The 22,155-nt window shown below is 42.5% G+C and overlaps 1 protein-coding gene across 2 annotated transcripts in view; it reads right to left on the minus strand.

The window, feature by feature from the left end:
* Nucleotides 1–22,155, minus strand: part of GRIFIN (galectin-related inter-fiber protein) — a 102,982-nt gene that overhangs the window by 31,717 nt on the left and 49,110 nt on the right. The window contains exon 1 of one of the 2 annotated variants that reach the window (XM_077449149.1): nt 4,412–4,553. The exons of the other annotated variant lie outside the window; for it this stretch is intronic. Within the exon in view, the coding sequence (XP_077305275.1) occupies nt 4,412–4,423 (12 nt within the window). The 5' untranslated portion in view covers nt 4,424–4,553. Of the gene's footprint in view, nt 1–4,411; nt 4,554–22,155 lie in introns of those variants that run through there. 2 annotated transcript variants of the gene reach the window in all.

Here is a 22,155-nt window from a genome sequence, read left to right on the forward strand (position 1 = left end):
TCATTTATTAAGGGAAGAAAGCTGTTCAAACCTGCCTGGCCCTATGTGAAAAAGTAATTGCCCCCTGCCATGCTGAATCATGAATGAACTGTGATTATCCACAATTTTTTGGAAAGCTGAGTTAAATTTCACTTGCCACACCCAGGCCTGATTACTGCCAGACCTGTTGAATCAAGAAATCACATAAACAGAAGCTGTCTGACAAAGTGGAACACGCTAACAGATCACAAAAAGCCACACATCATGCCACAATCTAAAAAAAAATCAAGAACAGATTAGAAACAAAAGTAATGTACATGTATCGGTCTAGGCAGGGGTTCAAAGCCATTTCTAAGGCTTTGGAACTCCAGTGAACCACGAGGAGAGCCATTATCCACAAATGGAGATAACTTGGAACAGTAGTGAACCTTCCCAGGAGTGGCCGGCCTACAAAAATTACTCCAAGAGCATGACGACGACTCATCCACGAGGTCATAAAAGAACCCAGAACAACATCTAACGAACTGCAGGCCTCACTTGCCTCAGGAAAGATCAGTGTTCATGATTCAACATTTATGCCCCGTACACACGAGCGGACTTTTCAACATCAAAGGTCCGACGGAACAATTCCGGCAGACCATTCGATCGTGTGTGGGCTGCAGCGGACTTTAGATTTGTAAAAATCCGACAGACTTTAGAAATGGAACATGTTTCAAATTTTTCCGCCGGAACTCCGCTGGACCCAGTTCCTACCGAGAAATCCGCTCGTGTGTATGCTAGTCCGACGGACAAAAACCGACGCTAGGGCAGCTATTGGCTACTGGCTATAAACTTCCTTATTCTAGTCCGGTCGTACGTCATCACGTTCGAATCCGTCGGACTTTGGTGTGATTGTGTGTGGCCAAGTCCGTTCATTCGGAAAGTCCGTCAGAACTCTGTCAGAACTCCGTTGAAAGTCTGTCGGACCTAGCCCCTCGAAAAGTCCGGTCGTGTGTACGCAGCATAAGAAAGAGACTGGGCAAAAATGGCATCCATGGGAGAGTTCCAAGGCCAAAGCCACTGCTAACCAAAAAGAACACAAAGGCTCATCTCAAATTTAGCCAAAAAAATCTTGATTATTCCCAAGACTTTTAGGCAAATATTCTGTGGACTGATGAGACAAAAATTAAACTTTTTGGAAGGTGTGCATCTCGATACATCTGGCATAAAACAAATACAGCATTTCATAACAAGAAGATCATACCAACAGTCAGACATGGTGGTGGTAGCCTGACCTGGACGACTTACCATAACTGATGGAACCATAAATTCTGATCTCTACCAGAAAATCCTAAGTGCCCCGTTCACACTACCGCGACTTGTCAGGCGACTTAGCCACCTGACAAGTCACGCTCCGTTCTGTACTATGGAACCGTTCTAATAAGAGCGACTCAAGTCGCTCCGACTTAGAAAAAGGTTCCAGTACTATTTTTGGGGCGACTTGCATTGACTTCTATACAGTAGTCGTTTTGCAAGTCGTTGCTGAAGTCGTGTGCAGGTCGCGTCTGTGAGTCGCGCTGCAAGTTGTGTCGCCCCTGTGTGAACGGGCACTAAAGAAGAATGTCCGGCCATCAGTTTGTGACCTCAAGCTCAAGTGCACTAGGGTTATGCAGCAGGACAATGATCCGAAACAACAAGTCCACAAGTCCACCTCCAAATGGTTCAAACAAAGCAAAATTTAGGTTTTGGAGTGGCCTAGCCAAAGCCCTGGCTTAAATCCAATTGAAATGCTGTATCATGACCTTCACAGGCCGTTCACATTGGAAAACCCTCCAATGTGGCTGATTTAAAACAATTCTGCAAAGAAGAGTGGGCCAAAATTGCTCCACAGCAATGCGAAAGACTCATTGCCAGTTATCGCAAACGCTTGATTGCAGTTGTTGCCGCCAAGGGTGGCACAACCAGTTATTAGGTTTAGAGGGAAATTACTTTTTCACATAAAGCCAGGCAGGTTTGGACAGCTTTTTTGCCTTAATAAATGAAACCATCATTTAGAAACTGCATTTTGTATTTACTTGGGTTATCTTTGTGTAATAATAAAATTCGTTTGATGATCTGAGTAATTTAAGTGTGACAAATATGCAAAAAAAAATCAGAAAGAGGGCAAATACTTTTTCACAGCATTGTATATATATATATATATATATATATATATATATATATATATAAGGAACCAGGGCTGGTGCAAGGATTTTTGACACCCTAGGCGAAACCTCATTTTGCCGCACTCCCCTTGGCTCCACCCCTGACCCCACCCCCTTTATACTGCCCATGTATACCCCACCCTTTTAATTAAATGCGCATCAAATGCAGCCTCACCAGCTCCCAACAATGTAGCCTACTAGTGCCCATCAATAAATGTTTGCTTGCTTCCATTCATTCTGGACACAGACACAGTCCTCCGCCGGCACTGTGCCTCTGACACTATGTGCGAACGGAGCGGCGGCTGCCTGCTGATGCTGAGACTTAATTGCTTGTTGTAGAGAGAAGAGAGAAGGAACACCAGTGGCCGAGCGCCCCCTGGCAGCAGAACGCCCTAGGCGGCTGCCTAGTTTGCCTAGTGGTAGCACCGGCCCTGTAAGGAACTGTTGACTAAAATGGTTTACAGAGGAGCTGTATAAATTCCATGCCTGGATGGATAGAAATACAAACTCTATGGCAGATAAAACTCTTCTCTTATATTAATTTTATCTGTGTATTTCACTTATTTTATTTTTTATTATTATTAAAGATCTAATGATATAGGAAACATTAAAAACAATGGGCTTACTATATGTCTTCCTTTAAGATTCTCTGTTACAGTAAGTCATACCACAGTTGTTATTTGCTAGAGTGAATGATCATTATTTTCAGCTCTCAATGGCCCTCTTTGATGAGAATAATGATCTTTATGGCAAACAACAATCAGTATAGTATAGTAAAATGAGCATTTGGAATAAGATGTCAATTCAAAAGGAGTATCACACAGACTATCATTCTTTAAAATGTCACTGGCTTCTTTCTAATTTAAAAATAAATAAAGTACTCAAATACAGGAGAAAATTAAAGTGTATGTAAACCCTAACAATGAACTTCATTACTCTCTTTGGGTTGATTAACTATACCACTGAAAGCTTTTTCTTTTATCTTTTCACGTTCTATGCACTCTGCACTATTATCAGTTACATTGCTCCCAGTTATTTATGTGGGCTACAATCCCCTCCATGCTATGAAGAGGAGGAGTAGGGGAGACATAGTAAAAAAATAAAAAAAGGATAAAAAAAAGAAAACAAATGCAGCCACCGTATCTAAGGACTAGTAAGCTTGCCATAAATTTTTGTTCTTGGATTTATATACTGTACACTTTAACCAATAGCAGCGGTGGGCGAATGGGCATACCTGTACGTCCCCCTTTAATTGGCGGGGCTAGCGGGCACATGTGCCGCCCCGTACAGCGTGACCGTGCCCACGGGACCCGCGGACTCGATGTCCGCTGGTGTCCCAGCAATCGTGTCATGGAGGCGCAGAGCAGGGAGATGCCCATGTAAACAAGGCATTTTGCTGTTCTGCCTTGTGACATGACAGAGATCACTGCTCCCTGTCATAGGGAGCAGTAATCGCTGTCATGTCAGAGGTAGCCCACCCCCCACAGGTAGAATCACTCCCTAGGACACACTTAACCCCTTGATCGCCCCCTAGTGTTTAACTCCTTCCCTGCCATTGTCATTTACACAGTAATCAGTGCATTTTTATAGCAACAATCGCTGTATAAATGACAATGGGCCCAAAATAGTATCAAAAGTGTCCGATGTGTCTGTCATAATGTGGCTGTCACGGTAAAATGGCAGATTGCCGCCATTATTAATAAAACACAATTAATAATAAAAATGCCAAAAAACTATATCTATTTTTGTAACTTTTGCGCAAACCAATCAATATACGTTTATTGCGATTTATTTTTTTTTTTTACCAAAAATATGTAGAAGAATACATATTGGTCTAAGGAAAGAATTTGTTTTTTTATATATTTTTTGGGGGATATTTATTATAGCAAAAAGTAAAAAATATTGCTTTTTTTCAAAATTGTCGCTCACTTTTTGTTTATAACGCAAAAAATAAAAAAACGCAGAGGTGATCAAATACCATCAAAAGAAAGATCTATTTGTGGGAAAAAAAGGACATCAGTTTTGTTTGGGAGCCACGTCGCACGACCGCGCAATTGTCAGTTAAAGCAACGCAGTGCTGAATCGCAAAAAGTGCTCCAGTCAGGAAGGGGGTAAAATCTTCCGTGGTTGAAGCGGTTAATATATCTTGGAATCAGTCACAAATATACCATATCTTACATTCTTTAGACAAGCACAGACTGACAATTATTATTCTAATAATAATAATTATTATTAAGTGTACCACTTACCCTCAAAGCCATCTTTTCTGCCACTGCAGAAGGTGCCCACACTGCAGGCTCTCATATACCGTCGGATCAGTCATACAGCCACATGCAGAAGATTAACTTGCACACAATAGGGGGTAGGCTGTGCTGAGTTGATGTGCTTGGCGATAGGGCAAATAATGGGTGATCTCATTTGTATTTGTTGATACCCAGGCATTACCATAGCCAGTAACTTTCCATGGGTGCAACTTTTCAAATAGTTCAGGGATTAAGTGATGTCTCGTCGTGATTTGTAAACTGCATAGATCAGCAGTCAAGGCCTCGGAGCTAGAAGCCAGTGTGTTTATTTAGCACCCAATCTAGTAAAACTGGCCTGACATTCCAACACAGGACCATGCTGTTGTCTTTGGACACGTGTGGGTTTAACCACTTTCAGACCGGACCATTTCGCTGGTAAATGACCAGAGGTCTTTTTACACTTTGGCACTGCGCTGCTTTAACTGGTAATTGCGCGGTCATGCAATGTTGTACCCAAACAAAATTTGCGTCCTTTTCTTCCCACAAATAGAGCTTTCTTTTGATGGTATTTGATTGCCTCTGCGATTTTTATTTTTTGCGATATAAACGTAAAAAGACCGCAAATTTTGAAAAAAAATGATATTTTCTACTTTTTGTTATTAGAAAAATCCAATAAACTCAATTTTAGTCATACATTTAGGCCAAAATGTATTCAGCCACATGTCTTTGGTAAAAAAAAAGTCAATAATTGTATATTTATTGGTTTGCGCAAAAGTTGTCACATCTACAAACTAAGGTACGTTTTCTGGAATTTACGCAGCTTTTAGTTTACGACTGCCTATCTCATTTCTTGAGGTGCTAAAATGGCAGGGCAGTACAAAACCCCCCCAAATGACCCCATTTTGGAAAGTAGACCCCCTAAGGAAATTGATAAGAGGCATGTTGAGCCCATTGAATATTTTATTTTTTTGCCTCAAGCGATTGAATAATGACAAAAAAAAAATTTTTTTTTTTTTTTTACACAAAGTTGTCACTAAATGATATATTGCTCACACATGCTATGGGCGTATGTGAAATGACACCCCAAAATAAATTCTGCTGCTTCTCCTGAGTATGGGGATACCACATATGTGGGACTTTTTGGGAGCCTAGCCGCGTACGGGGCCCCGAAAACCAAGCACCGCCTTCAGGCTTTCTAAGGGCGTAAATTTTTGAGTTCACTTCTCACTACCTATTACAGTTTTGAAGGCCATAAAATGCCAAGATGGCACAAAACCCCCACAAATGACCCCATTTTAGAAAGTAGACACCCCAAGCTATTTGCTGAGAGGCATGTTGAGTTCATGGAATATTTTATATTTTGCCACAAGTTGCGGGAAAATTACAAACTTTTTTTTTTTTTTTTTTTTTTTAACAAAGTTGTCACTAAATGATATATTGCTCATGCATGCCATGGGCATATGTGAAATGACACCCCAAAATAAATTCTGCTGCTTCTCCTGAGTACGAGGATACCACATATGTGGGACTTTTTGGGAGCCTAGCCGCGTACGGGGCCCCGAAAACCAAGCACCGCCTTCAGGCTTTCTAAGGGCGTTACAGTTTTAAAGGCCATAAAATGCCAAGATGGCACAAACCCCCCCCAAATGACCCCATTTTGGAAAGTAGACACCCCTAAATTTAGGGGTACACTAGTGAGACTAGGTAATAAATGGCGGGTGCCCTGAAACTATAAAAAAATAACTAACCAACCAGCGTCACCTGTAACAGTTATATGGTGATCACTGGTGAAAGGGTTAACTAGGGGGCAATTAGGGGGCTTTATGCGGTAGTATATGGGGGTCCCTGGCGCTATAAAAAGCTGCAGCGAACCTAAATACCTACCTGCCTAACTAGCGTCACCTGTGACACTAATACAGCGATCAGAAAAACGATCGCTTATTAGGCTGGGTTCACACTGGAGCGATGCGGGAACGCCACGAATGCGCGGCGGGTTCCCGCATCGCATGCCTCCCGGCGGCAGTTCACACTGCCCTATGCGAACTGCTGGGAGTGTCAGTGAAATGTTACTGACACCCCCAGATCAGTTCGCATATCGCAGTGCGATCTGCAAACTCGGATCGCATGGTGTGAACACCCATGCGATCCGATTCTGCTGCGGGCCAAAAAAAGGGTCCCGTGCGAATTTGCGGCGGGTGCGGCGGGTGTGGCGGGTGCGGCGGGTGCGGCGAATGGCTGAACTCGAATCGCACAGAGATCGGATGTGATTTGCACTGCAGTGCGGTGCGAATCACATTCGTTCTCATAAACCGCTGCAATGTGAACCCAGCCTTAGTGACACTGGCGACGGGGGGTGATCACGGGGTTAAACCTTTATTGGGGGGGTTAGGGGGGTACATTAGAACTAAAGGGGGCTAACTCTAACTGCCCTAACAGTTATTACAGTCACAAATGACACCAATGCAAAAAAAAAAAAAAAAAAAAATGACATTGGTGTCACTGTGACTGGGGGGCAGGGGTAATTGGGGGGGTGATCGGGGGGTAAAGGGGGGGTGTGAGTGTGCCTGGCATGTTCTACTGTGTGTGTAGAGTGTTGGTGCAACTTACTGATCCGCTCTCCTCCGTGTCGGAACGAAAAATACCGACACGGAGGAGAGAATACATCACTTCCTCTCCTGTGTTTACATTACAGGAGAGGAAGTGATGTCACCGGGGATTTCTATTCGTCAGGAGCGATCGCGAGGGGGTGGCCATGAATGAATGGCCGTCCCCTCGTCCGGGATCGCTCCCGTACGAATACCGACCGCCGCAGGCACCGGGCGGGGGCCCGATCGGGCCCCCGACCCGCGGGAGGCAAGGGACGTACATGTATGTCCTTATGCCTGCCCGTGCCATTGTACCGACGTACATCGGCGTGCGGCGGTCGGCAACTGGTTAATATATATTATAAAGGGATGTTTATATCTGTACCAACCTACAGTCTCAAATCAGCCCCAAAGGTACGCTGTCAAAAGTTTATTTCTGATTGGACACAATTGGTTACTGCATCGGCTGCTGTGTCTACGCTGTGTTCAAAAAAAGTTCTAAGGGTCTATCCTCCAAAAAATTATATTATTCCACAACAGGTGTTTTACATCGCTTGGAGATGAGACTAGCCTCCAACTGTTTGTAGATATTTATTACAGGTATTTTTCAACCACTTAAGCCCCGGACAATTTTCCAGCTAAAGGACCAGGCCCCTTTTTGCGATTTGGCACTGCATCGCTTTAACTGCGCGCTCGTGCGACGTGGCTCCCAAACAAAATCGGCATATTTTTTTCCCACAAATAGAGCTTTCTTTTGGTGGTATTTGATCACCCCTGCGGTTTTTATTTTTTGTGTTATAAACAAAAATAGAGCGACAATTTTGAAAAAAATGCAATATTTTTTACTTTTTGCTATAATAAATATCCCCCAAAAATATATAAAAAAACATTTTTTTTCCTCAGTTTAGGCCGATACGTATTCTTCTACATATCTTTGGTAAAAAAAAAATCGCAATAAGCGTTTATTGATTGGTTTGTGCAAAAGTTATAGCGTCTACAAAAGAGGGCAGTGATGGCGAACCTTGGCACCCCAGATGTTTTGGAACTACATTTCCCATGATGCTCCTGAACTCTGAAGTGTAGTTGAGCATCATGAGAATTCATGGGAAATGTAGTTTCAAAACATCTGGAGTGCCAAGGTTTGCCATCACTGAAATAGGGGATAGTTTTATGGCATTTTTATTAATAATTTTTTTTTTACTAGTAATGGCGGCGATCAGCGATTTTTATTGTGACTGCGACGTTATGGCGGACACGTCGGATAATTGTGACACATTTTTGGGACCATTGGCATTAATACAGCGATCAGTGTGATTAAAAATGCACTGATTACTGTAAAAATGTCACTGGCAGTGAAGGGGTTAAGCACTAGGGGGCGGGGAGGGGTTAAGTGTGAGAGTGTGTGTTTTTTTTACTGTAGGGGGACGTGGCTTGGCATCTGATGTCACTGATCGTCTTTCCCTATGACAGGGAACAGACAATCAGTGACAAGCTCACTAGGAAGCACGAGGAGAGGTTTGTTTACACTTACCTCTCCTCGTTCTTCAGCTCTGTGACCTGATAGCGGTGGCGATCGGGTCTGCGGGTCCCGCGACCACGGTCACGGAGCTCAGGACCGGGTCGCGAGTGCACCGCCAGCGGCGCGTGCACGACCTAAGGCTGGGCTCTTAAAGGGCAACGTACCTGTACGTGCTTGTGCCCAGCCGTGCCATTCTGCTGACATATATCGGCGTGAGGCGGTACTTAAGTGGTTAAATACAGTCAAATAACACAGCCTTTTGCAATCATATCAGTCCCTGCCCTCGAGGAGCTTACAACCAAAAGTCTCTATCTGACATGCATACACACACATTAGGGTCAATTTAGACAAGGAGGCAACAACCTACCTGCATCCTGCATGTAATCAAAACAGGACGAAGATGTTTTTGCCTTTTATTCAAAAATGATTGTGAACAAAAATACAAGCCACAGCAGGAACAGTCAAGAGTTAACGCGTTTCACACTTCAATGTAGTGCTTAGCCAGAGCTTGAGCTATGACTGTTCCCAATCACTGGGAACAATAGATCTCTGTCATGTCACTAAGCAGAGCAGGGAAAAGCCTTGTTTACATAGACAATTCCCCATTCTGCCTGTGCACAAGGCAATCGCGGGTCGCCAGCAAGATCGAGTCTGCCCGACCCGCGGGCACGCTCCCACAGTGGGAGTGAGCATGTGTCGGCGGCATGTGTGCCCGCAGCAGCTCCTGCATGAGCTGCCGTACAGCTACGTTGATTTGCGCAGGAGAGCCATACTGTCGCCGTATAGAGACAGCAGGTGGTCGGAAAGTGGTTAATATGGTAAATAAAAATAAGGTTTAATGTTACTTTACTCTCCAGAATCTACCAAAAATAAAATATCAGCTTTGAATTGAACCTAAAATTCTAATAAATTTGCTCTGTGCTCCACAAAAAAATAAATTTTAGAAAATAAATACATTTTTTCATCTTTCGTAACTTGTAAGTGCTGGCTATTTCCATAGCTATTTCCAGATACTTCTTGTCTCCATGCACTCCAGTATAGGGTATATGGTCATTTTAGGACTGGTTTTCTGGAGTGGGAATGCAGTCCAAACCTAATGGGCACAGAAAAGGCCACTTGTAGATTCCATCTGAGGCCCAACGGTGGAGCAGAGCTAGGAGTCAAAGACATTGAGGGTTATTTATGAAAGGCAAATCCACTTTGCACTGAAAGTGCACTTAGAAGTGCAGTCGCTCTTAATCTAAGGGGTAGATCTGAAATGAGTGGAAGCTCTGCTGATTTTATCATCCAATCATGTGCAAGCTAAAATGCTGTTTTTTATTTTCCTTGCATGCCCCCCTCGGATCTACAGCGACTTTACTTCCAAGTGCACTTGCAGTGCAAAGTGGATTTTCCTTTAGTAAATAACCCCCATAGTGTAGTCACCCTAGGGCAACGACAATGTCTTGGTAGGTTTGCAGTTGTGCCATACTCTTTCCATTTTCGGATGATGGATTGAATTGTGCTCTGTGAGATGTTCAAAGCTTGGGATATTTCTTTATAACCTAACACTGCTTTAAACTTCTCCACAACTTTATCCCTAACCTGTCTGGTGTGTTCCTTGACCTCCTTGATGCTGCTTGCTCTCTAAAAAAAACTCTGATTGCTTCACAGGACAGCTGTATTTAGGGGTATCAGAGTAAAGGGGTTTAATACAAATTTTCAAGAGGTATGAATACTTTTTTCAAGGCACTGTAGATGTAACAAAGCCATGGTGTCCCGCTCTTGCACAATTCATGCCTAAAAAGAGACCATAGTTTGGAGTGGTGAGTCTGTGGGAGACAATGACAACAGAGAGGAGGTAAGTACAGTATTCCAGTAAGAGCTGCTTATTATTATTCGGTAGACATGTGCACTGCCAAAAAAAGTTGTTCATTTTTTTTTTTTTTTTTTTTCGTAAATTCATAAATTCTTCAATTTGTAAATTTGAAAATTCTTAAATTCGGAATTTGAAAATTCGGAAATTCAAAAATGCAAAAATTAGAAAATCTGAAAATAAGAAAGAAAATTTGAAAGTTAGAAAGAATGAAAAACCAAAAATTCTAAATAATAACTAACTAATAATAACTATTAAATTATAGGTATCAGAATTTCCTTTCAAATTTGGCTGTTAGTGAACGTACCAATTACAAATTTATCTGAAGTTACGAATTATCCAAAATAAAGAATGTCTCTTCTAAACAAATGGAACAAAACTATATAATAATAAATAACAATAATACGTTGTTATAATTATTATTATTATTATTTATTATTATTAATTTGCTGCATTCCATTTGTTTAGATATGGCATTCATTATTATGGATAATTCGTAACTTTTGATAAATTTGTTTTCGTTACGTTCACTAACAGCCAAATTTAAAAGGAAATTCCAATACCTATAATTTAATAGTAATAGTTAAGCTATTATTAGTTAGTTATTATTTCGGATTTTCGAGTTTTTGGGTCTTGGAATTTTCATTCTTATTTTTGGATTTCTGGATTTTTGAATTTCCAAATTTTTGAATTTTTGAATTTCCGAATTTTTCGAATTTCAGAATTTAAAATTTTAGAAATTTAGAATTTTCAAATTTCAGAATATTCGTTCAGAAATTAGAAAATTCGGATATTTGCAAATCAACCACTTGCTGCCTGCCATATAGCAGAATGACAGCGGCAAAGTGGTTTCAATATCCTGACCGGACGTCATATGACGTGATCAGGATATTAAGCCGCTGCACGTCCCCAGGGGCGCGTATCGCGGCGATCGTTGTTGCGGTGTGTCAGTCTGACACACCGCAACTATGATCTCAGTAAAGAGTCTCTGACGGAGACTCTTTACCATGTGATCAGCCGCGTCCAATCACGGCTGATCACAGTGTAAATAGGAAGAGCTGTTGATCGGCTTTTCCTCACTCGTGTCTGTCAGACGCGAGTAGAGGAGAGCCGATAGGCTGCTCCTCTCACGGGGGGGGGGGGGGTCTGTGCTGATCGATTATCAGTGCAGCCCCCCGCGGATGCCCACACTGGACCACCAGACCACTAAGGATGCCCAGCACCAGGGATGCCAGTCAGTGCCCACAATGGATGCCAATCACTGCCCACAATGGGCATCACTGATTGGCATGCATTATTGTTTGGCACTGATTGGCATCCATCCGTACAATACTGTACACTACAATGCCACCTATCAGTGCTCATCTGTGCCCCCTATCAGTGCCCATCCATGCCGCCTATCAGTGACCATTCATGCTCATCCGTGCCGCCTATCCATGTCCATCCGTGCCACCTATCCATGCCAATCCGTGCCGCCTATCCATGCCAATTCGTGCCACCTATCAGTGCCTATTTGTGCCACCTATCAGTGCCTATCTGTGTCGCATATCAGTGCCACCTCTCAGTGCCTTTCAGTGCCGCCTATCAGTGCCACATATCAGTGCCACTTCATTGGTGCCACATCATCGTTACCTGTCAGTGCCCATCAGTGAAGGAGAAAACTTACTTATTTACAAAGTTTTGTAACTGAAACAAAAAAAAACATATTTTTTTTTCAAAATTTTCAGTCTTTTTTTATTTGTTTAGCAGAAAATAAAAATCCCAGAGGCGATCAAATACCACCAAAAGAAAGCTCTATTTGTGGGAACAAAATTATAAAAATGTAGTTTGGGTACAGTGTAGCATGACCGCGCAATTGTTATTCAAATTTCGACAGTGTTGAAAGCTGAAAATTCGTCTGGGCTGGAAGGTGTATAAGTGCCTGGTACTGAAGTGGTTAATGAATTTGCCTAAATTTGTTAAAAAATGAATTTGTAACTAAACGAATTGCACTTGTCTAATATTCAGGTGATTTTAATTTTTATTTATTTTCCTGAACCTAGCATTGGACTTTAAACTCTGTTGGTCGAATCCTCTTCTTCTATTAACCACTTGGCGTCCGTGCTATAGCCGAATGACGGCTACAGCACGGACCTGAATTTCCAGGAGCCCGTCATAAGACGGCTTCCCCTTTGCACGCTGGGTGCAAGACTCGGGTGATCACAGATCCGGTCCCGGCCCATTACCATGTGATCAGCTGTCAGCCAATGACAGCTGATCACACGTGTAAACAAAAGCTCAGTAATTGTTTTTTTTTTCTCCTCACGCTGACAGCCGATCACCAGCTTATGTGCAGGGAACATCTGTCCTGAAGAGGAAGGAGGCACATCTGCCTCATCTCTGCCAATCATTACCCCTTGCCAGTGCCACCTGTCATTGCCACCTGCCAGTGCCCACAGTGCCCACCAGTGCCACCTATCAATGCCCATGAGTGCCACCTATCAATATCCACAAGTGCCACCTATCAATGCCCACCAGTGGTGCCAATCAGTGCCTCATAATTGCCACCTAGCAGTGCTGCCTATCAGTGTAACCTACCAGTGCCAAACAGTGGCCATTATTGGCACCCATCAATACCCATCACTGCCTCCTATCAGTGCCCATCACTGCCACCTATCGGTGCCAATCACTGCCAGCTATCAGTGCCACCTATCAGTGCCACCTATTAGTGCCACTTCTCAGTGCCCACCAGTGCCACCTATCAATGCCCTTCAGTGCCCCCCGTCAGTGTCCCCATCAGTGCCACCTGTCAGTGCACACTAGTGCCGCCTATCAGTGCCTACCAGTGCCGCCTATCAGTGCCCACCAGTGCCACCTATCAGTGCCTACTAGTGCCGCCTATCAGTGCCGCCTATCAGTGCCCACCAGTGCTGCCTTATCAGTGCCCATCAGTGCAGCCTCATCAGCACACACCAATGAAGGAGAAAAATTACCTGTTTGCAAAATTTTATAACAAAATATAAAAAATATATTTTTTTTTAAATGAGGTTTTTACATTTTTTTTAACAAAAAATAAAAACCACAGAGGTGATTAAATACCACCAAATCTCTATTTGTGGGGAAAAAATTATCAAAATGTAATTTATGTACAGTATTGTATGACCGCGCAATTGTCATTCACAGTGCGTCAGCGGTGAAAGCTGAAAATTGGTCTGGGCAGGAGGGGGGTTTAGGTGCCCAGTACGCAAATGGTTAATCAGCATTTTAGTATTTTTAGGATGAAATGACAATGTCACATTTGTTGACACAGAATTCTTGGATTGCCGGTGCTTTTTATAGCCAAGGGATATGAAGTGTCAGGAAGATCGGAAAGACGTGACAAGACGGCACATTATACCTATCACAACAGGAAATTAGAGTCCCACAAGTTCATTCAACAAAACAAATCTAATAATAGACTTACAGGAAACTTCAAAAGGTGGAAGAAAAATCAAAAGGGTGCAACAAATTGGTACAAACAAGCCACTTTGGGGATTTGCACAGGAATCTTAGCCAATTAACAAATGGCCCGGTGACCTTGTGCCCCAGAGAGACATCTTGCGATGGGAGGCCGACCTGATCTGACATTGGTATTTGCTGTGTACAGACTTGGGCAAGATGGAGCCAAATGTCACCGTGGCTTTTCCGCATGGAAGCATCTAGTGCTATTTCGGATATGTGGGCCTAACCCGATCCCTCTGTAACAATGATGGATTACCTTGTGAGCGCGCTTTTTATTTTTTTTTGGAATAGGATTGAAAGCTCTTTGTATACAATCAGCCTATGGCAGAGTACACCACAGTACTGAACAAGGCTTGTAACTATAAGTGCCTATAGACAGGAGGGAGTACTAGTCTCCTTGGGGGGGGAAAAAGTAAATATAATTATATAAACCTGTAACTTTCCATCTAAGGTTTTATCTTTTTTATCTAATGCCCCATACACACAGTCGGATATTCCGACCACAAATTTTTTTCCAATGGATTTTGGCCGAAACTTGTCTTGCATACACACAGTCGTACAAAGTTGTCGGAAAATCCAATCATTCGGAACGAGGTGATGTTACACACGTACGATGGGACTAGGTAGAGGCCAGTAGCCAATAGCTTTTGTCTCCAATTTTTTTCTGAGCATGCGTGGCACTTTGTGCGTCGGAACTCTCTACACGCGATCGAAAAAAAGTCAGATCGGATTTTTTTGTTGGAAAATTTTAGATCCAGCTCTCAAACTTTTTCCGTCAGAAATTCTGACAGAAAAGGTCTGATAGAGCCCACACACGATCAGATTTTTCCAACAACGTAATCCGATTGGACTTTTTCCGTCTTAATTTCGGACCGTGTGTATGGGGCATTAGGCTTCACTATTTTCTACGATAAAGTTATAAAATGAGTTGATTTACTAAAGGAGTAGTGAATCTTCACTTTCCGAAGAATACCCAAAAAAATTAAAAAGAAAAAAAAAACAGGATATTTGTTTGCATATAATCAGATGACTGGAGTCAGCACAGCTTTGCCTCATTCGCTAAGCTAAAGATAAATGCACTTTGCAAATGAAAATGTATCCTATTTATACTATGCGGTCTACAGTGGAACCTTGGTTAACGAGTAACGTGGTTAACGAGCGTTTTGAAAGACGAGCAACTTTTTTTTTTTTACATCCTGACTCAGTTTGCGAGGGTTGTCTCGCAACACGAGCAGAATTCATGCTAATGGGGCGTGCAGTACCGCATTTGGCCAGAGGTGGGGGGGGGCGCTGGTGACACTCGGAACGGTTCGGTGCCATTCGGAAATACTTGGAACCACTCGGAAATACTCAGAAACACTCAGAAATACTCAGTTTCCGAGTGTTTCCAAGGGTTTCTGAGTTCAGCAGAGCCGTCTTCGAGTTTTTCCAGCCCCCCCACCTCTGGCCACATGCGGTATGAAGTCAATGCGGAATGAATTATCTGACTTCTATGGAGAAACTTGCTTTGATATGCGAGTGCTTTGGATTACAAGCATTCTCCTGGAACGGATTATGATCGTAATCCAAGGTTCCACTGTATTTATAAAACATTCATTGGCTGAATGTCAAAAGCATTGTGCAAGCTGAACAAAAACTTCCCTTATTTTCTCACATAGATTATTCCTGTATCATTAGCGCCATCAAGTGGCCAAATTGACGTATATTTCCTCATTAACCACTTAACCCACGGACCAGGCCCCTTTTTGCGATTCGGCACTGCGTCGCTTTAACTGACAATTGCGCGGTCATGTGATGTGGCTCCAAAATTGACGTCCTTTTTTCCCCACAAATAGAGCTTTCTTTTGGTGGGATTTGATCACCTCTGCAGTTTTTATTTTTTGCACTATAAAAAAAAAAAGCGATAATTTTGAAAAAAACGCACTATTTTTTACATTTTGCTATAATAATTATCCCCCAAAAATATATAAAAAAAAAAATTTCCTCAGTTTAGGCCGATACGTATTCTTCTACATATTTTTGGTAAAAAAATCGCAATAAGCGTTTATTGATTGGTTTGTGCAAAACCTGTACTGTAGGGGGGCGTGGCTTGGCGTCTGATGTCACTAATTGTGATTCTTTGTGTTCTTCAGCTCTGTGACCCGATCACGGAGCTCAGGACCAAGTCGCGAGTGCGCCCCGAACGCTGCATATTGTTTGATGTTCGCAGAACATCCGAACTACCAAAGTTTGGCCTGAACGTATGATCGGGCCGAACCGTTAGCCCATCTCTATTAATATGATGACACCAGTGCAAACTTTGGAAATCTAATATATAAAGCCATATTAAACCCAAACACAAAAATGTAATATATTGCATCCTACTAATCAGATGACTGCATTTGTTTTATTTTTGGGCATTATTCTCTCGGTTTTCACCTCTTGTTCAGACCAGTAACACACCTCCTGTATAAGCCCTTGTACACACGGTCGGAGATTCCGACAACCAAATCCGTCGGATTTTGTCTGACGGATTTTGTCCGAAACTGTTGCATACACACGGTCGGACAATGTTGTCGGAAAATCCGGCGCAATGACGTTATTTCGTTATGACGGGACTACGTTCACGCTAGTAGCCAATAGCTTTGGTGTAGGAATTTGATCTGAGCATGCGTGGTATTTTGTCCGATCGGAATTCTCTACACATGATCGGAGTATGTCCGATCGGAGCATTTTGTCTGAAAATTTTACCAACAAGTTGGAAAACTTGGACCGTCGGATATTCCGTCGGAAACAGTCCGATGGAGACCACACACAGTCGGAATATCCGTCAAAACGGTCAGATCGGACACATTCCGTCGTAATCTCCGACCGTGTGTACAAGGGCTTAGAGTGCCTCTACTCTGGATAAAAGAGCAAGAGACACTTTTGGACAGCAGCATTGTTAGCCTGGAGGGAGGGGAGTGTTAGATGTACTAGCAGATTTAAATACACTAGCAAAGTGAAGCAAAACACCTGCTCATATTTAAGCATTTATAGTAAATTTTTGGGATTAAACATTTTGCATACATGATAGCTGATCATTGTAAGCACCCCTGCATTGTTGAATGTTTTTTGTCATCCCTGATACATCTGCAAGAAAGCTTTTTCTTTTGAAAAACAACACTTACTGGCCAGATAACCAGGGGAAAATAAAGGAAAGAAAGGCTAAAAGAGAAATCTAATTAAGCATTAACATCTTAAAATTGGTAAGCTGCAATATAATAAATGTTTTCTTTGGGGTTTAATACTGATCAGTTCCTTGTCCATAGAATGAAAAGTGTGGCATGAACACTAGATGGCGCAATAGTACCGTTGAAAAATGTTATTTCCTGGGCATGCTTTACCTTTATTCATCATAATGCTTGGAGACTCACAACTATGTCAATTATATGTTTTATGTGTATAACATATCATTTAAAAGTCCTCTGTTTGGCTTGGTGTACAGTCTGCTGTAAAAAATGCACAATTCTACCGTGTTATACTACACTAAACCTTTCATCCATCCCATACAGCATTTGAGTAAAGGAGGGTTACAAGCCTTTCCCTTCTTAGAAAATTGGTAGGTGTGCTGTAGTATATAGTAAAACATAACAATATAGGTTAATTGGCTTCTGTCTAAATTGGTCCTAGTATGTGTGTGTATGAATGTGAGTTAGGGACCTTAGATTGTAAGCTCTTGTATAATTATCTGTTATAAATAACAGCTGATCATCTCTAGACCAATGTTACTCCAGCAGAGAGCTGTGGCACCCTGGGTGCTGTCTGGGCTCTCTCAGTATGCAGTGAGCATTGGACCCAGTTTGCCCTGGATCAGTGATATGGGTTGCCATCAGGTGGGTGGGGGGCAGCAGCCAGCACTATAACAACCAATAAGCTGTAGGACCATAATGCATGTTGTTTTTCATTACATTGGTGATGGTGGGCAACTCACCTGCACTATGGCAATGCATGACTCTGATCCATGGCAGGCAGCATGCAGGGCTGCACCCCGCATTCAGGAGAAGATGTAAATATGCCATCTGCGCATCATAAAAAAAGTGCAAAGTTCAAGGGTGCCCTACATACAGAGTGCAAAGTTCAAGGGTGCCCTACACACGGAGTACAAAGTTCAAGGGTGCCCTACACACGGAGTACAAAGTTCAAGGGTGCCCTACACACGGAGTGCAAAGTTCAGGAGTGCCCTACACACGGAGTGCAAAGTTCAGGGGTGCCCTACACACGGAGTGAAAAGTTCAAGGGTGCCCTACACACAAATTGCAAAGTTCAGGGGTGCCCTACACACGGAGTGCAAAGTTCAGGGGTGCCCTACACAGAGTGCAAAGTTCAGGGGTGCCCCACACACGGAATACAAAGTTCAGGGATGCTCTACACACGGAATGCAAAGTTCAGGGGTGGACTACACAGACTGCAAAGTTCAGGGGTGGACTACACAGAGTGCAAATTTCAGGGGTGCCCTACACACAGAGTGCAAAGTTCAGTCTTTTTCCACAGCTGCTTACCTCTGCATCCACATCCATATCTCACTTTCACCGCTCTTTGGCTCTGACCTCTGTATGCAATGCAACCAACCCCCCCCCCAACTGCCCTGCCCCGCCCCATTTTCTCCCCCTCCTTAAAAGTTTCACCATCTCCCACCTGTCTTACTTGTGTTGCTGTGTTAACCTGAAGCACCCAGCTGGCTCTAGTACCTTTCCGCACACTGTAGGTGGCTCTGCCTCTTTCACTTGCAGGGAGATCATCCAGTGGGGGTGTAGGAATCGGCACTGCACCCCGGGCACCTGCATCTTCCTTGTTCCCATTCTGCACTCAGTGGAGCCATTTAGGAGACCAGATCTGTGGCAGCCATTGGGAGACAAGCTGTCACTTGTACACAGAGGATTCAAACTTCTGTGTTTACAGAAGATAGTGGTGAGCAGAAAGCAAAGGGCCTGAGCCAGAGGTGGTGGAACTGAGTTCCTCCAAGTTCTAGCTGAAAAAAGCCCTAGGGGGAACTGATGTGATGGAGTGCCTCAGATGCGATGCGGTGACATAAAGGGGGGACTTTGATTTGATGAGGGGATATCTGACATAATGGGGGCCCTCTGATTTTTATGAAGTGACTCTGACATAAAGGGGGGACTTTGATTTTATGGGGGATCTCTGACATGATGGGGGCCCTCTGATGTGATGGGGGATTAATTTCATCAAAGTGGTTGTGTATATCACCCCAGGCTCCGGTTTCCAATTGATAAGTAAAATTAATATTTTTTTACATTTTAGACTGGGGTAACTCGAGAGTTTTCATTTTTTCTAAAGGGTGTCATGACTAAGGAAAGGTTGAGAAATGCTTCTCTAGATAAAGAGTAAAGTCGGTGCTAGCAAGGAAACATTGTAACTAAAACTCCTATGAAAAACAGTGGCAAAATACTGATTTCAATTTTTATCACTAGGTTCGTTCTTTGTAGGTTTTCCTTTAAAGTGAACCTGTCACATTATTGATAACTGCCATAAATGAGATCCCCAGCTGTTGGAGTCTGCAGTTCCTTACACATGTCACTTGAGGGCCAGGACCACCACAATGCCCACTTGACAATGACATCAGTGTATGTGCAGTACATTGACAGTTTCTTCTACACTTTGTCAGAGAGGATAAGACCAGCTCACCAGCCCAGATACTGGAAATAGGGAGCATTGATTTTATTTTTTGGGCCATCCATGGCTACCCCAAGCCAAAAATGTGAGATACCATAGATGAACAAGCTCAAGAGTAAAGTTAAAGAGTATCTGTGTAAATGGAGTAGATAATAAATTTAATTTATGATTTATTTTGTAAAAAAAAAAAAAAATTTGTTGTTCTTGTGTTATTAGGCTGGATTCACACCTATACATTTGTTAGTGTTTTTTGCATTTTGCAGATTTGCACTACAGAACATGTTCCATAGGAAACCATGGTAAATGGACTGTAGTGCAAATCTGCAAAATGCAAAAAGCACAAAAACTGCCTAGATGTGAATCCAGCTTTACTGCTATTTGCTGATCATACTCCACCTAATTTTCATTGGTGATATCATTTGCCTAAAAATAACTAGTTGAAATGAGATTACATCTATCTATCTATCTATTGATGCACGTTATATTAACCACTTCAGCCCCGGAGCATTTGGCTGGGCAAAGACCAGAGCACTTTTTGCGATCCGGCACTTCGTCGCTTTAACTGACAATTGCGCAGTCATGCAATGTGGCTCCCAAACAAAATCAACGTCATTTTTTCCCCACAAATAGACCTTTCTTTGGTGGTATTTGATCACCTCTGTGTTTTTTTTTTTGCGCTATGCGCTATAAAAAAAAGAACAATTTTGAAAAAAACGCATAATTTTTAACTTTTTGCTATAATAAATATCCCCAATAAATATCTAAAAAAACATTTTTTCCTCAGTTTAGGCTGATACGTATTCTACATATTTTTGGTAAAAAAAAATCACAATAAGCGTTTATTGATTGGTTTGCGCAAAAGTTATACCGTCTACAAAATAGGGGATAGTTTTATGGCATTTTTATAATTTTTTTTTTTTACTAGTAATGACAGTGATCAGCGATTTTTATCGTGACTGCGACATTATGGCGGACACACCAGACACTTTTGCCACTATTTTGGGACCATTCACATTTATACAGCGATCAGTGCGATTAAAAATGCACTGATTACTGTGTAAATGTGACTGGCAGTGAAGGGGTTAACCAGGAGGGGGCGCTGCAGGGGTTAAGTGTGTCCTAGGAAGTGATTCTAACTGTGGGGGGGAGGGGCTGTGTGTGAGACGACACTGATCACCGCCCCCGATTACAGAGAGTGGTGACCAGTGACAGTGTCACTAGGCAGAAGGAGGAAATGCTTGTTTAGCTTGTTTACATCAGCATTTCCCCATTCTTCCTCTCCGTGACACGATCGTGGGTATACCCGAGGTCGGAATCATAGAGCTTGCGACAAGGGCACGTGCGCTTCTGCTATCCAAGCCTCATGAGATCACGTACAATAACGTGATTTCGTGCAGTGGAGCCACAATAAAACTGCGATGGCTGGTCCGCAAGCAGTTAAAGCACTCCAAGTATCTTGAAATGAACCTGTCATGAGTCTTAAAACATAAAAAAAAAATAGACCTGAACTTTTTTTGGTAATGCAGCGCACAGCAATGCACAGTGCATTCAAATCTGTGTGTTGCATCATTCTGAAGGGCAAATGTATTGACTTACATTGCATATGTGCATTGGGGTGGCATTCCGAGTGATTGCCAACCATCAGAAGTCTGTAGCCATCCATGAATGGTTTGGTCTTCCCCTGTTGGGGTCCCTGTGCTTGCCCAAGGGATCATTTTCAGAGAGTACACTCTGATAGAATTCACAGCCATCAAACGATAGCCTCACCTGTATTCCTGAAGGAGTGATGTTGGTATCTAAGAAACGTGTCAAGAAGCTCTCCATTCCATCACTTCATTAGCCAGTTTAAAAATGTTATATATAGTCACTTGACTGGAAGTTCAATATACTGTAGGAGCATAATCACAACTAAGGGGTGTTGGATGGTGATGTTTGTAGTAAATTTAATTAAGGCCCCTTTCACACTTATGCGACTTGACCTGCCACTTGGGACTGCAAAGTCACATGACAAGTCGTACCCCATGATTTCCAATGAGTACCATTCATATCTGTGCGACTTCAAGTCCCACCGACTTCAAAGTAGTCCTGTACTACTTTGGTCCGACTGATGCGAGTCTTACAGATTACAGTACTGTATCACATCATATTTCACATCTCTTTTGTCCCTAGTGGTTTGTCCAGTGCCCTGCATGCAGTTTTGTTCTTTCTGCCTGGAAACTGAAGATTGTCCATAGCAACCAAAAAGTGTCCCTTTACATCAAAGCAGTTTTAGACCAGCTAGAAAACAGCGATAATAAATTAGAATCACTTGCAGAATTGAGCGATAGCGATTTGTGGGGAAATTCGTCATCAAACACTGAAAGTAACAAATTCTGCAACTGAACAATTTCAGTGTTTTTGATTTGATTACATTATTGAATAACTTTAATCATTATTATTATTATATTACTATTTGTCATAATTACCTTATATTTATCGGCGTATAACATGCACTTTTTTCCCCTTAAAATCAGGTGAAAATCTTGGGTGCGTGTTATACGACAATCCCCCGCCGATTGTCAGCTTCTCTGGGTTTTTCTCTGTGGCTTTCGGCTATTTTCAGAATAGTAGTGGTAAAAAAAAAGCACTTGTGGGTTTAACAAATCTTGTTCTTTTGTAC

This window comes from Lithobates pipiens, unplaced genomic scaffold (genome assembly GCF_037356315.1).
Source record: "Lithobates pipiens isolate NorthernLeopardFrog02 unplaced genomic scaffold, aLitPip1_a1.2 Scaffold_22, whole genome shotgun sequence".
Taxonomy (NCBI): Eukaryota; Metazoa; Chordata; class Amphibia; order Anura; family Ranidae; genus Lithobates; species Lithobates pipiens.